General features: G+C 41.9%; 1 protein-coding gene across 6 annotated transcripts in view; it reads left to right on the top strand.

The window, feature by feature from the left end:
• Positions 1–16,210, top strand: part of bnc2 (basonuclin zinc finger protein 2) — a 232,953-nt gene that overhangs the window by 89,402 nt on the left and 127,341 nt on the right. Inside the window, exons 1-3 of one of the 6 annotated variants that reach the window (XM_032562086.1) lie at positions 382–745; positions 1,295–1,684; positions 4,340–4,402. In XM_032562086.1, coding sequence (XP_032417977.1) covers positions 743–745; positions 1,295–1,684; positions 4,340–4,402 — 456 coding nt within the window. In that variant the 5' untranslated portion in view covers positions 382–742. Of the gene's footprint in view, positions 1–381; positions 746–1,294; positions 1,685–4,339; positions 4,403–16,210 lie in introns of those variants that run through there. The other 5 variants (XM_032562088.1, XM_032562083.1, XM_032562084.1 and 2 more) reach the window with 5 other exon arrangements.

Below are 16,210 nucleotides of genomic sequence, written 5' to 3'. Positions count from 1 at the left end.
TGCTGGAAATCAAACAAAGGCTGCAGAGTTTTTAATGACAACTGAAGAAACCTGTGTGTGTAAGGTGCCACAGCATTTGAACACGCACAAACAGAAAATGCTGACTAGAAATAATTAGTATTTTGTGGCGCCCCCAATAGCGTAGCGCCCCCAGAGCGTCGCATATAGCGAAACCCTGTTTTTGGGGGTTTTTTTCCTTGCGGAGGAGAACCAAGTTGCTGCCGGCCACTCGCAGCAGCCCACATGGTAATAAGGCAGGGGGACACGCAGCTAACTCCCCCTTCCTCCTCCTCCTCTTCCTCACTGCCCCCACCTCCCGGCCCCGAGCAGAGGAGGGGTGTCGGTGCCGGGGAAGTGTGCAGCGCAGTGTCACTGAGCATCTCAGCGGCACAGTTGAGCCCTCACCGGCCCCGGCACACACTCTCACACATTTACTCTCTCTCTCCCACCCCGCTCTCTCTCGCTCACACACACACACACAGGCGCGCGCGCGCGCACACACACACTCCGAGGCGCTCGGCTCAGTTCCTCCGTGGCTGCGGCGGAGTACAGAGGAGTCAGACAGAGAGGGAAAGAAAGAGAGAGAGAGAGAGAGAGAGGACAGGCAGCGGCGCGGACGTCGGGAGAGGGACGGAGTCACACAGAGAGAGAGGAAGAGACGGAGGCAGGGAGAGGAGCGGGATAGCTGGTGGCTCACACTCACTCCTCATCCTCACTTTTTCCCGGGACGGCCGCTGGTTTCATGGTAAGACGCGCGACTTCGCTTCGGTTTGACTCAAACTCTCAAACTTCAGGCTCAGATTTTGTACTTTTAAATCAACTTTCCGGTTTGCATGTGTCGAGTTCTTATTTCCAACTTTTTTTTTTCCTTTTGGTTGAATATTTGGCAGGTAATGTGTGTTCTGGTGTGTCCACACACACACACACACCCACGCACACACACACACACACACACCCCAACACACGCACACACTCCCTCCCTCTCCACCTTTTATTTTTGTTTTCCTCATTCTTGCTCAGCTTTTCATCAGCCCCTCCATCCCTCTCTCCAACCTTCCTCACCTCCACTCATCATCCTCCTTCTCCTCCCCCAAGATGAGGAGGCCCCTGAGGAGATTCACCCTCTTTCCTCAAACACACACTTCTCCTCAAAAAGAAGGAAAAAAAACTCAAAGACAACACGACCCCAAAAGAACCCACCTTCGCTGACTTATTTTTCTTCTCTCCTCCTTCACACTCCTCCCTCCCTCCCTCCCTTCCTCCTGTTCTCCCTCTCTCCCTCTTTCTGTCCAAGTCCAAGGAGGCAGAGTTGGATGTGAGAAGCAGCGAGTGCGACCCAGTCCCAGCAGAGCCCAGCAGAGACCCGGAGTCGCCCAGGCCGCCCCCTCCTCCTCCTCCTCCTCTTCCTCCTCCGGCGGCTCAGGTTCACCAACCCACCGGCGGTGTGAGCATCCCGTCCGGCAGCCGGACTCACCCCAGCCTCAGCAGCAGCAGCAGCAGCAGCGGCGGCGGTGGTGGTGGTGTTGGTGGTCAGGGTGGTGTTAGCATTGTTAGCAGTGCTGAGGGAGCAGGCAGCTCCATGCAGTTCAGCACCAGACCGCCTAGCGCCGAGCAGCCGGGCTTCATGGGGACATGGCAGCAGCAGAGCACTGACAGCAACCTCCTCTACAGAATGTCCCAGCAGGTACGTCCGCTGTCGATTCTGGAGGGGAAAATTCATTTTTCCATCCCTCCGTGTGTGTGTGTGCGTGTGTGTGTGTGTGTGTGTGTTACATGTTATCTTCCACTTTTTGCTCCTGGAAAGTATTGGATCTTTAATCAGTGCTGAAAGTATTTATTTTATTTCCTGCTGAATGCATGGACTTCTTTTATTTTATTTCATTCTCTAAATATATTTTAAGTTAAAAAAAAAATATGTAGAAAATATATCCGATTTCAATCGCTTTTAAAGTCTCCATCAGTTGCGGAGTTTCTATCCGTGTTTCGGGGCCCTCAGAGCGGGTAGCAGCTCCGCCAGGTTCCCCCTCTGACACCGGCGCCTCACCTGCCTGCGGCCGACGCAAGGTGCTCCCGACCCCGGACCACGGCTCATTTCTGCCCCCGTTTGCCTCTCACTCCTCTGCTGCCTTTCGTTTTTATTTTCCACTCCAGGTGTAAACCTGCAGCCAGAGCGGGAGACCGGAGTTATTTTTAACTCATTTTGGATTTAAAAAAAAATAAAAAATCGGAGGCAAGAAGGGAGGAGAGGAACGAGGGGGAAAGTCGGACCTTTGTGAATGCGCGCGCGCGGGTGTGTGTTTGTGCGCCTCAGTTGTCGTGCACGCGCGTGAGGGGGAGCCGGTGAGGGTCGTGCGCGCCTGTCAGGGTTGCAGTTAATCACTGCGGGACCTGCAGGCTCCGCCGTACCTTGCGCACGCTGCTACGCACCCAGGACGCTGCGGCTCTTGCGCAACAACTTCTGCGTTGGAAATAAGGAAACTTTTCATTTAATCTTCTGGCTTTTTTTTTTTTTTTAGCCTCGCAACTATCACATCAGGAATAAAATAATTCCTACACTGTTGTATCAGCCTGATAACTGGAATTAATGCTGGAATTTCACCAATATTCGGTTTTAAATTACTTTCCGACCTACAGACGTATGAATAAAATTGTTTATTTATATATTTAAGGAAGTGTGGGTGGTAGAGCCTGTTGTCCCCCATTCTGCCGGTGTGAGCAGGTGGATGGGCCCCTGCGCTCCGCATCTGCTGGGACCCCCCCTCTTCCTCTCCACAAACGCGCATCGTTGTTTCAATGTAATCAGCTGTGGGACTCGCTGTTATTTATCCTTCCGCGCATCACTTAGAAGATATCCTCTGACATAAATTCTCCGAAGGAAGCTCGTTCCTTGACAGACTCGCCTTATTGGAATCTAAGCGATAATGACTTTGTGTTTGCGGAGCCTGGCGCACCCCTGGGGTGTCCGGGCGGAGAGAGAGAGAGAGAGAGAGAGAGAGAACCTGTAAAGAAGAGCCGGGTGGCGCGGGGTTTTATAGTTCGTTAGGCCGGATTAGATGTGATCGATACGCAGGAAGAAGTCGGCGCAGCGCGGTGAGTTCAGGAGAGACGCGGCTGCGCCAGAAATCCAAACATCTGGCAGGATTTCTCCAAATGTGTGACAAGACTGGAGAAGGAGAAATGTTACTACGATGTGAATTTTAAAAAAAAATCATCGATCCTTCCTGTAGTTTGCAGCAGGTGTCAGATCATCCCATCTTTTAATAACTAATCGATAATTCTCTTTTCACTTTACTTTTTTTTCATCTCGCGGTGTTTCAGAACGCAAACCTTCCAACCGACTGGAGAAAATATTACGTTTATATTTCATTTTTAAATTCTATAACAGTTAAGTGCAAATATTGTATATGTTTTCTTTTTTATATTACAGATAATATTTATTTAAATAATATTTGGACACAAAATCGTTGTATTGTTAAAAACAAGCAAAAATAAAAAACAGACAGAGTAATGTTTTTTGTGTTTTTCATCCCATCAACCTGCATTATTTTCTCTTTTCTTTCTAATTTATTATTATGTATATTTTGTACGTGAAACCCGGAAATAACTGGCACTGAGGAATCTTCTGAAATGAGAATAATTAATGTCTCCAGCTCAAGGCCTCGGTGAGGTTTTTAAATCGTTTTTTAAAGCAGGAAATAAACATCCCCCGCAATCTAAATACAGACACGCAGAAACAAGGTGCAGTTTGAAAGAAATCAATTAAACAGACTCGATAAATGCTGCCTGGTTTATGAGCTTTCTTCTGACATCTGTGCGCATTTTACGCAGCAAAATAAAACTTTCATATTTGTTTCACCTCACAGAAGAATTACAGAAATTTGCTGTGAGTTTAATTATTTCCCAGGCATTACGGAGAGATAATATTCGGAGCCCTAATTGACCCGCAACATGCGTGGCTCTGAATATCGACCCCTGCACGTTAGAAACTCCGCAGTTAAGCGCTTCCACGGGCCTAATTGGCTCATCAGGGATGTTTCCTCAGTAACACAGCAGCCGGAGGCCGCGTCCCTTTTGCTTTTTTTTTTTGTTTTCCTCTCCGCTTAGTTTCGGAGAAAACGTGGGAACCAGCATCAGGCTTCAAGGGGCTCGTAAAAAAAAAAAGAAAAGCGCCTTCACCTCCAACCTGCGGATCTGGAGACGCCACCCAGGCGCGCAGCACATTTCCGTAAAAAAAAAAACCCCAAAAAGAATAAAATAAAATCAAAATTCAGTGCTTGTTTTGAGTCTAAAACTAAATCTAAAATAGAGTTTCCTTTTTTTTTTTTTTTTTTTTTGAAAGGGTGCAGTAACGCGGCTTCCTTTGAAGGGCGACAGGTCGACAATGGGCCGAGACCTGGAAGAGGTACAGAATTTACTCCTGTCTGCTTCCTTCAGACTCACACTGTGAAACACAGCAGCTCCACTTAATGCAAGCAGAGAAAATACAAAAGCAGAAAGAAAGAAATACAAAAGTTTTTAATGTAATTGTTATAATTTACTGCAAACTTCTCTGAGTTCATTTCTCACTTCAGCTGTTAAATTTATGGCAAAACAATTCACTTCTTTCTTGTCTGGAAACATTTTTATTTTGGTTATTTGAAAATAGTAGAAAAGTTGAAAATATTTGCCTAATTAAAATCAGGATATACTTATAATTTTAACCCGTTTCTTGCTCATATCAGCATTTTTTTAACTGCTTAGATTTTTGCCTGCTTTTGTTTTAAAAAACACCCCTTGACTTTCAGACCTCATTCGCTCCCACCTGTCTTTTCCTCCTTTACTTGTCTTGTGTCACCATTTTTTTCTGCTACTCAGACGTGGGTTTTAGCCGCGTCTTGCTCCGCTTGCTGTGTGTTTTCTGAGTGAGAGCATTAATCGCTCTTTAGGGTGTGATGACAGACGTATTTGTGGAAAAGCTCTGCTTTGTTTTGTCTGAGGAAAGAAGCAAGGAGGATAATATCCTCTTCAGCACAGATCACAGTGCAAACTAATCTGCCTATTAACACCCTAATAGACTTATAGCTGCACGTCGGGGTGAGGGTGTGTGTGTGTGTGTGTGTGTGAGAGCAGCTTGTTTTACAGTGTTTGGTACAGGAGTGCTGCATGTTGCTTATGCATTGCTGTTTTCCTGCAGAGCTGGCCTCAGAAGGCAGTGATTTGATGCATATGTGCAGAATTATCCACACGGGGTGAACATGTGTGTGTGTGCGTGTGTGTGTGGTTACATTCGACTGTTATTATTTCCATGTCTGTCTTTGATGGGTCGTTGCACATGAAGCATATGGATGTCTATACGTGCGCGCATCTGGTGTCGAGGCGTTCGTGTCTCCGCTTCTGCCATTTATTTTTCTGAGTGGGTGGCTCAACAGTCAGATGCCAGTGGTGTGTGTGAGTGTGTGTGCGCGCATGCTGGAGGACGAGTGCGAGCGTGTGTGTTGGCTCAGGCTCCATGTGTGTGCGGGTGCGAGGTGAAGTGTCTCTTGGCTGGCCTGATGGAGAGCTGGAGGAGAGCAGAGGTGAAAGAGGAGATTTGCAGGAAAGACATGCACCACTTCCCCCATTACTACTCCTTCTTTTTCTTCTGTCTCTCACCGCTCCTTTTCTTCTTCTTCTTTTGCATCTCAAATACAAAAACCCCCAGAACTTAAATGCAAAATAAGCCTGGGATGAGGATCCTCTCTGCAGAAAGAGAAATGATTCCTGTTCTGTTGTTTTTAAAAGCACATACTGACAGCAGTAAGGAAGCTGGTGACTGTTTGCTCTGGCACCTGATGGAGAAACGCCGTCTTAGCAGCATCTTCCATTTCTGCACCATTTGAATCTGACTGCAAGATTCTCGTGTTCACACTGCAAAAACACAAAATCTTACCACATATTTCTGGTCTAGTTTGTAGTGCAAATATCTGTGCACATATGAAATAAGACAAAACTAACTTAAGTTAGTAAAGTAGCATTTTATTAAGATGTAAGACAATTAAAAAGTTCTAGTTCCACTGACAGATTATTTCACTTATAACAAAACATTTTTCCCATATTATAAGTGAAATAATCTGCCAGTGTAACCAAAACATTTTCATCAATATGAAATAAATGTTGACTTAAAGTAAGCTCCACAAGTTTGTTGTGTCATATTTCACTTGGTACGATTTTGTTTTTGAATATTTGAAGCAAAATGAAGCCAAATTAATTACCCACTATATTAAAATGCTGTACATTTACACCCCAAATATGTGATTATTTTATTATGTAAAGGATGAGTGAGTCAAAACTGTTCAAAAATAGAAGATATGAACTACAAAACAAGGTATGCTAGTGAGAGGTGCATCAAAAGATGAGCAGAGGTTCAAATCTGCATTTTAAATGATAAAAAATCCAAATTTGCTGAGAAATTTTTCAATTTTCAGCGTAGAAGTGCATCAACCAAGGCCACAAGCTGTTTGCACTAGAAACTCGATACTTGTTAAGATGTTGTGTTTTTGCAGTGCAGTATGTGTGCCCTATTAAGAAGCCACCAAGCTTAACGAAAGGATGCACAAAGTCCCATTCATGCTGTGTTTAGCCAGGCAGCAGCTACAGCTAAACTTTATCCAATAATTGCGCCATTGATGTCCTTCGTTTAAACTCCCATTAAAGAAGAAGAAGCATCTCTTCTTCTTGGGTAAATATCCTGATCATGTGCATTTTGGGGTCATGCTGCAGCCTCTGCAGTTGTGCAGCGATGCCCTGCGGGACGGGTGAGCGCTGACCCCGGCTCTGCATGTGAGACCCGGGGGCAAACAGCGATCAATACGCATCATGTGAGCTGCGCTGCAGGGCTGCGTGTCAGCTGTTTCCTGTTTGTCCCAAGGAGAAGCGCCGCCGCGGCCGCCGAGATGCACAGATGCATTCCTGAGAGTCAGAAGCGTCGTCTCGGTCCCCTGCAGCAGCGTTGCATCGTCTGAGCTTCACTCCTGCAGCTTCCAGGAACAACGTTTGTTCTTTATGTAAAGATGCACCAATTAATCAGACTGTTTTACCTTTTGATCAGCTCTGATCAGTGATTGGTGTGTCAAAAATGGAAAAATCTGAAATACTCCTAATCGTTAAATGCATCAAAGCTCAGAAATCCCAGCCTTTTCAGTCAATAAATGCATCATCCAACAGCATGCAGCTTGTCTGACTGAAGCCTTGTGCATTTTTCTCCTTTAGTAATCATAGCAATCATTCATTTTACTAAAAAGTCATTTTCAAGACCCTGTACAGAAACAAAGATTAAAAATAACAACAATAGCAACTATAAACAATCAGGAAATATTACACATTAAAAGCAAAAAAGTTTTTTTTTAGTAATAGTGATAATAAACTTTATTACTATCAACATCACAATTTGATGCGCTGTACCAGATCGTAGCTAATTTGCTTAACAGAAATGTGTATATAACACAATTATAAATAAAACAGAAACTATAACACATACAGTCCTGACATCATACAGTTAATGTTTACAAATCTAAGCAGTTTTTAACAATATGTTCAAGTTAGATTTGAAAACTACTCATCAGGTTTTCTTAACCTTTGCAAACAAACTATAAAACAATCAGAATCAGCAGCTGAGAGCAGAAAAGCCTGATTGGTGAATCTTTACTTCCAAAAATTCAATGTGAATCCATGAAGTGAGATTCAGACATGAATGCAGCTTTAATAAGGATAAGGTGGGTCATTTGCATCACATACCTTCTGCTGCTTTGCTGCAAAATATCTGACATATATATTTTTATATTAGTATTGTCACAACTGCTGCCATTCATTGTCATTTATATGTTCCTGATGTATTTTTCTTAATTCTGCTTACTTGTCTAATTTGACGTTTGCTGCTGCCTTTCTTGGCCAGGTCCCTTGGTTGAAAGACGTCTTGATCTCAGTGGGTTTTTATCTGGTTAAATAAAGTTTTATTAATAATAATAATAATAATAATAACAAACCTCTTTCTGCTTCTTTTCCTCCTTCTCCTTAAATCAAAAACACAACATTCAGTCATTTGTCTCTGGGCAGTTTCCTGCATTCAGGAAAAGTTGCCGGTGTGAGGAGGAAGTGTGTGTTTGAAGAGGCAGCCGCTCAGGATGTCAACACCCCACCGCCGGCTAATGAGGGGACACACACACACGCACACCCACACACGCACACACCCCCTCCCACACACACACTCTGAAATGGCAGGAATGCAGTAGCTGTCACCGGTTTGTGCGACTCGTTGCGGCGGCAGCAGCCCTGGTTCGGGTGAGCAGCCCACCGGCATGCTGGGTAATCCCAGATTAGAGGCGTTTCTCACGCCGGTCCATATGGCGGAGACATTGTCTCGGCCCGTCCTGCAGGCGGAGGAAGGTGACATTCGGTGTGACCTGCGCTAAGTGACAGGAACCCAGGCCATACTTTCACCGCAGCTTCTCCCTTTTCCTGTTATTCCTCAACTCCTGTTATGTTGTTTGGCTTGGAGCCGCGCCAGCGTAGCGGGCAAATCGACAGCCCACTATTTTTACATCCGTCTTTAAGGACCCCGTCTGCCGGCTCTGCCTGCCAATTTGCCCCATCAGCAGCGGCAACAAAGGGGAGCTCTCAAGGCAGCGAGCCTTTCATTTCTCTGCTGCCGGTGTGACTAATGTTGTCACTGCTATGTGAAAAAGCACTCAGCCTGGATTGCTATTATTATTGTTAAAACCATCATCATCATCATCATCAGGCTTGTTTATGGTTATGGATAATGATGGTAATTTTGTCCGGGCCTTGCAGTTGACTCTTTCTCCCAACATGCACTGCTGTGTGCGTTTCTAGACGCGGGGAAATTACTGAAGTTGTTGTTGAGGGGAAAATGGTTTTTCTATCAGGTAGCACAGCCGCAGCGGGAGGAATGGGGAACTTTGGTTCCGCCTCCTGCAGGGGCGTTGCCAGTGGGGGGGGCTTTGGAGGTCACTCACATGTAATTTACAAGTCTTTCATGTTATATAACATTTTTAATGCATGAATGTAGAGAAAAGGACAAGTCTGGATAAATTAGAACATTGAGTTTTATATAAAAAAAAATCCTAGATGCACCAATTTGACGTTTTATGGCCAGTACCAATTAAATTTTTTCTTAGTTTTTTAAGATTTCCTTGCTTCAAAAATTGGCCCAGTTACCCTGTAAGGGTAGATTTACTCCACAAGAATTAGACGTTTCTGATTTTAGTAAACTCTGAGTATAAAATTAAAGGTAGAGACGAACAAAGTGCATCTGGCAAATGTATTCATACATCTGTGAATGCATGTATGAATACATGCATACATTGCCAGCATACATGCATTTGTTTGACCGGGAAACAAATGCACTAATTTTGACTTATTATATAGATTTTTATGCATTAAAAATTTTATTTATTTGTTTCTTCATACAAAAGTCCTGAGCCAGAACCTTTGTATTCATGTGTTTCTGGTGCGCCCGTATTTCTGATGCACAAGATTTCTTATTATTATTTAGAGCCGAGACTATAACTCATTAATTTCAATTGTTTAATTGATTACATATTTTTTTAATTTATTTTTTCATACAAAGGTCCCAGATGGAACTTTTTGATTTGCATGTTTCTGGTACGGCCTGTAAAACTGACACACAAGCATCATCCTCTAACAACAGCAATAGCTAACAGAGCCACTTCTCTTGGCCCACTGGGGGTTAATTTCTGCTTCAAAAAATGATCTGATCAGATGCCGGATAAGACTGTTGTTGTGCTCAAGCTATGCTAAAAGGAGTTAGCCTGACAGTGAGGCTAATTAAGGCTAATTTAGCATCTAAACGCTAACCATGTAGCAGCAGCGCAGACGTCCCCAGTGCTAACGTCAGCGTCCACAGTCCACATTTCTACAGATGGATTTTGAAACTCTGGAAAGCTGAATGGCTAAAATAGCATTTTGCTCCAATCTGATGGTTGAATAACATAAATAAGAGATAAATATCATAAATATCTGTTGTGGCATTCATATGTCTATTTATTCAATAAGTTAGCAGCAAAAAATGTTGCTTATTTTGTTATGATTAAAATGCACACAATTAATTACAGACCTGATGTATCTTAGCTGCTGCTGCATGCTGCCCAGTGTGTGTTAATAATGGTGCAGTTGTTTGTGTGTGTGTGTGTATTTATTTATATATAATACATAAAGTGGACCACATTTACTGCAATATAAATGCAAAATGTTACTTTGCACAATCGGACGCAGAACACTGCGAAAACACAAAATCTCCCCAAATATTTTTGTCTGGTTTCTTGTGCAAATCGTAGTTCACTTAGAATAAAACAAAACTAAATTATGAATAACATTTTAGCAAGAAATATGAGTTGTTTTAGGTCAGTTTGTCTTAAATATTGATTTTAAAAAAGTACTAGTCCCTCTGGAAGATTGTTTTATTAAATTTCTTGTTATAAATGAAACAATCTGCCAGGTTAAATAGTCATTTTTTATATAAATATTTAGGAAATATTGATTTAAGACAAACTTTTATGTCTTGCTGAAATGTTACTTGTGAGTTAGTTTTGTCTTATTTTAAGTGCAGTAAAATATTTTCACTATAGACCAAAAATACTTGGTAAGAGTTTGTATTTTTGCACTGAACAAATCAGACGTTCAAACATAACCTGGCAGTTTTAATAAAGTGAACCAGAATTTCTGTTCTGACTCGGCTCTGAATATTTCTGGGCCTTCTTGCCAAGCTTTTCCTGATTTGTTTTAATGTGTTCGCGGAGGAGGAGGGGAAGGCGATGGCGGCTACTCTGCTCCTCGCCCTCTCCTGTTGGCGGCCATGTTTTATTCTGCGCCTATCTCTCCCCGCTCCGCTCGGCCCGGCTCTGTTCTGCTTCCAGTCTGCCGCGGGGATCTGATTGCTGGAGGCCCAGGGAGGATTTTAGGGTGGTTCTGGAGAAAGGGAGGCTAGTGGTACAGGCTGTGGTTGGCGGCGAGCCAAAGTACACACGCATGCACGCGCACACATCAACAGCACATGCTCACTTAAACACATCCAGTCCCTTCAGGTACAGATACACTTTTTCCTGTTCTTTTCCTCAGAATGAGCAACAAGTTCCTTTAAATCTGCAAACTTCAGCCTGCACTCATTAGCCTGCTACTTTCTGTTGTGAGCAAAGTGTTAAAGCCACATGTGTTAGCATTTGTTTGTGTGCTCTGCTGACTTTGTAAAGATGTTGGATTAATAACATTTAATGGCCACTGTTAAATGCAGCTGCCCTGGCATCCCACAGCTTGTGCCTTTTTTTTTTTTTTCTGGCAAGCTTTTGTCTTTGTAGGTATTTGTGTGTTTGCAGGCAAAGGAGAAAAATATCACAGAGTGTGTGTGTAGACCTCACCTCGCTGTGTCAAACTACTACAAGGGTTTAAACCGTTTCAGCATTTCCCATCATGTGATTGTTACGGTTTAAGTCATTAAAATGAAATAGAAAGTCGCCCCTCCCCCACCTGCTGCTCAGCTGGCTGCTACTCGTTTCTGTTGCTTAGTAAAGGGGTCACATAGGGTGGTCAGGTGTGTGTGGGTGGCAAAACACAACCTGAAACAAGGACAGAAAGTGAGGAATTTTATGATAGAATCATTAATTATTGAAAGTGGGATTTCATTTATACCAAAAAAGTCATATAAATCATCTATAAATTAATATTTTTTTTTAATAAATCAATAAGAAATTTGATTTTCTTTTTAATCAGTGATTCTGCTGGGTTAGGTAATGGCCCCCGTTACACCCACCTTAGTGACGCCACTGCATAGAAGAATCGAATAGAAACCGACTTTATTGTCCCACAAAGTGGAAATTCAGATGAAACGGCAGAATCAGGTTGAAAGGTTCACACACAAAAAACAATCTGTAAAAAACAAGATTCACAATAGCAACAGCAATACTGATAATAATACTGACTGACGAAACAAAAACATACTGTGCAGTTATTATACATAAAAATATTAGACTCCTAATGATGTGAAACTGAGTCGGATTATTTTTCCAAAATGTGCCTCGTGTTCCGGTGTTGAACATCGAAACAGACAGAATATTTACCATTCAGTGTGTCAAAGCAGAAAAACAGATGTGCAGCTTATTTTTCAGCTATTTTTAAAATATTTCTGGTTCTAATAAAAACCCAGGAAGTAACAGTGTGGCTGCTATATGAGCGAGAATCAACTAAACAACAATATTTATCAAGAGTTCATTTGTTTGTGTTTTAAAATCTGAAACACGGAGCTGTAGTAATCAGTATGTTACATCATTCTACAGCAGTACCATTAAAAATAAAGGCAATTTTGTCATGTTATGCTTTTTTTATACATGTATCTGTAAAAAATATAGATTTTTACTCCCGGTGGGTAGTTTCTGTCATGAAGCACGTGTGTGACGTTTTGCTGCTTGAGCGCTCCTGATTTAAAGGGATCCACCATCAGCAGGTTGCTGCTCAACCTGAATCCAGTCTGAACGGATCAACCGTTTAAAACAATAAACACCCCAGTAAGCCCCCACAGTCAGACGTGGCTTCATGCATGTGTCGTTGTTTACCTCTCTGTGACATTACCTGTTCATCCATGGTGACAGTTTGGGGCCCAAACAGCAGAACAAAGTGAGAACTCCTGTTTGAAATAAGCAGAAGTTGTGTGAGTTAAAAGCAGGCGGCGCGTCGGCGTTGTTCCCCCCCCTCACAAACTCGTTGCCACGCGTCCACACTCAATTTCTTTGTGCTGATGTTTTCTCCGTTAATGGCCCGAGCTGCATCCTCCTCTGTCGGGAAACACACTCCGACATAAGTGCTTTTGTCCGCTGTGACTCTGACTGGCATTTAATATTTCATGGCATTTAATCCATTTGATATGTTTTTCTCCAAACACACAAAAGATACGCAGCCTTTGTTTGCTTCATCCAGGCCATTATTTCACACTTTTAGATGTGTAAAAGGATGACAAGAAAGCAGCTTCTGCTGCATCATTGGAGGCATAAAGTCAGGGCTGGGTTGTTGCTAAAATATGTGCTCATTACCGTAAAACTCAGCGCCCCCTCCCTCTCCGTCTCGGCGCTTAGCCTCACATTTCCAACCATTTCAAACCTGCAGGACGTCCCAGTTGTTCCTGCTGATGGGAGCCTGAGCGAAGAGAAAACCTGGCTCTGTACCACCGCTAATTATTGTTATGAAAAGAAAAATGGTCAAATCTAAGTGTGTTACTATTGCAACAAGAGAAAAAAAGCAACAAATGGTGTTCAAAATAGGGGATGGGGGCCATTTGTGGCCCCTGAACTGATTTTTGTGGCCCACCCAACAACAAAAATTACACATATTAGGACAAAACCACAACTTTTAAATTAAAATCTGCTCACAAAAATGCTAAATGCTTTTCCAATCTTTATGGTTTTCTTCTATTTTCATGGTAACTAGGACTTTAAATTACAACTTGATGCACCCAAGTTTGTTTTTAGTTGCTGTATTAATACATGACTAAATACAGTAAGTGTCACCAAATGAAAACTGTTTTTACTAAAGAGCTAAATAGATTAAATATTCTATTTAATCTAGGCTTAATATTTAATATTTTAGGCTTGATTTTCTTCAATCAAGCCTAAAATATAACTGGATGCTTTTCACATAACCAGCAAAAAAATATTTGCAATTTTGGAATTTTGATCCTAATCCTACAAAAAAAAATGTGATACTTTATTTAATTTAAACAGTTAATTATTGTTGAGTAGAAAAAATAAACATTTTTGGTGATTTTAGTTTTTTTTAAAGTTTTTTTTTCCCCCTCAAAAACTTTTAGAAACTATTTTGGACCATTTGTCAACAAGTTTGAGCCCCAATGTCATAAAGTTTACTTTGATGTGTTTTGATATTATTTAACATTTTCTATAACTATGCTGCCATTTTGGAACTATGTAAAAATCGCTTTGTTTTGATCATCTGCTGGTGATACGATGTATAAAATGGAACCATGTAAACTAAACACTGTAAAACAGATTGTTTTAAACTTGTACCTTTAAAAACTCGTTTTTGCTCTGATTCTGACCAGCATTTTTGCTCCGACGTGAACAAACCCGGTTCAGTTCTTTCCTCCCAGCTCGGCCGCCATAACGGCAAACTTTACAGTAACAAGTCACTGAATGCTTCTGTAAGTCTCACCTTTCTCCACATGATCAGTTTCCCTACAGTCTAAATGTAATTCTGAACCCACCGCTGTCAGTCGGCCGCCAGAGTCAAACGCTCTTCTTCATTTTGCTCAGACACAAAGAAAATAAACAGCAGAGGCTGTTACAGTTAAACATACAGGAGCAGTTTAATGATTTACTGTGATCTAAGGTCATCAATGGATGTTTTCTATTCATAGAATAATAATAATATAATTAAATCTGAAGTAAAGGAAAGCAAATACTATTTTACTCGAGTAATTTCCTGGATGGCTACTTTTTACTTTTGCTTGAGTGAAAATATGTTTAATTTGTGCTACTCTAACTAGAGTACAACTTTTGGTTATGTATTGTATCGTTTATCATTTATCGTGTACATTTTCTTATAAGATTTTTAATTTATCATTGTTACAATGAATTTCAGTTAATGATGTTTTAAAAAAAACAAAACTCTCTGGATTGTCAGGATTGTTAGTTTTACTATTTTCTCCACTGTTTGTTCAATAATCTGCCAATATGCAGTTTCTGTGCGCAGCTTAGTGGTGAAAATCACTTCTTTATCTGTCCTAAAGAAGCTTATTGCACACAGAGGAATGTTTTCTACAGCAGAAATTGTGTTTATGGTGCTGTGTCACCTAAAAAAGACGTAATAAGTAACAAGGTATTATTGTCACTTTAATCGTTATCACAACAGTAACGCAAAATGTTGTGATAAAACTTAACTCCAGACAGAGACCCGCCTCTGGTTCTGAGGAAGATGAGGAGAAGCAACCGAGGAGGCGTCTCTCTTTGGAGATCAATGGGTAATAGTCTGAAGTCGCAGAGGCGATTAGAGGCGTCGACTTGCCTGTGTTGTAAATGCTGTCAGATCTGTTAAAGGAAGCCTAATACCTCTCAGGTTGAAAGCTGTAATAACATCAACTGTAACCGAATCCGCGGGGAAGTGCAAGTCTGTCTGCGTTTGTGTGAGTGAGTGGAAAAACAACGGGAGGAAGGAGAAAGAGTTTCATTTTGTGTGCGTTACACCAGGTGTGTGTGTGTGGTTGTGTGTGCGCTACACCAGGTGTGTGTGTGTGTGTGTGTGTGTTCAGGTGGGCGATGTGCCGCGGGGTTCGCTGCTGGCTCTTTCTCTCCGGCCACCAGACGCCTGTCACTTGCATGAAAAAAAAAAAAAACAGGCCGGTGGATGAGGAGGGGAAGGACAAAGGAGGAGCTGAAATCATGTCACGTAGCGCTAATTCATCCAGCCTCATTAGAGAGCGGGAGGAACCCGGGGGGAGCAGGGGGCCCGGGCCCCGACTGCCACACACAGACGCATGCATGCATTCCCCCGGTGGGTCTGCAGCACATGCTTCTACACTGCAAAAACACAAAGTCTCACCGAGTATTTCCGGTCTAATTCCTAGTGCAAAAATCTTACTTACAGATGTGGACAGTAACTAGTTACTTTTACTTGAGTAACTTTATTATGAAGTATCACTGCTCTTGCTCTAAAACATGTTTTAACCAAAAATTCACCAGACACACAGCTGCAGTTTTTGTTAAAGTCTTTTATTGAAAGATACTGATTTGGAAAAAAATATTTTGGCTGATTTTGTTATTCTTTGTTACTGATATGAATTATTGTCATTTTCGTCCTTAAAACACCAAAATTTCCAACTAACTTTATATTTTGGTCCATCTGATCATTTTAAAAGATTAATAATTTGATCAGTTCCTCAGTACTTGAGCAGTCCTTTAACCAAATACATTTTTACTCTTACTTGAGTAAAACTATGTTGAAGTAATGCTACTCTTACCTCTTACTTGAGTACAATTTTGAGTATTCTGCCGACCTGTTAGTGCACTTGAAATAAGATAAAACTTATTTACAATTAACATTTCAACAAAATGTAGGAGCTTGTTTAAAGTAAATAATTTATATCGTGAATTATTTAATAATTCACGATATAAATTATTTACTGGGTGGGACTAAATAATTCAGAGTAGCTGGGTGGACC

Source organism: Xiphophorus hellerii, chromosome 5 (assembly GCF_003331165.1).
Source record: "Xiphophorus hellerii strain 12219 chromosome 5, Xiphophorus_hellerii-4.1, whole genome shotgun sequence".
Taxonomy (NCBI): domain Eukaryota; kingdom Metazoa; phylum Chordata; class Actinopteri; order Cyprinodontiformes; family Poeciliidae; genus Xiphophorus; species Xiphophorus hellerii.
This window is presented reverse-complemented; position numbering and strand designations above follow the sequence as displayed.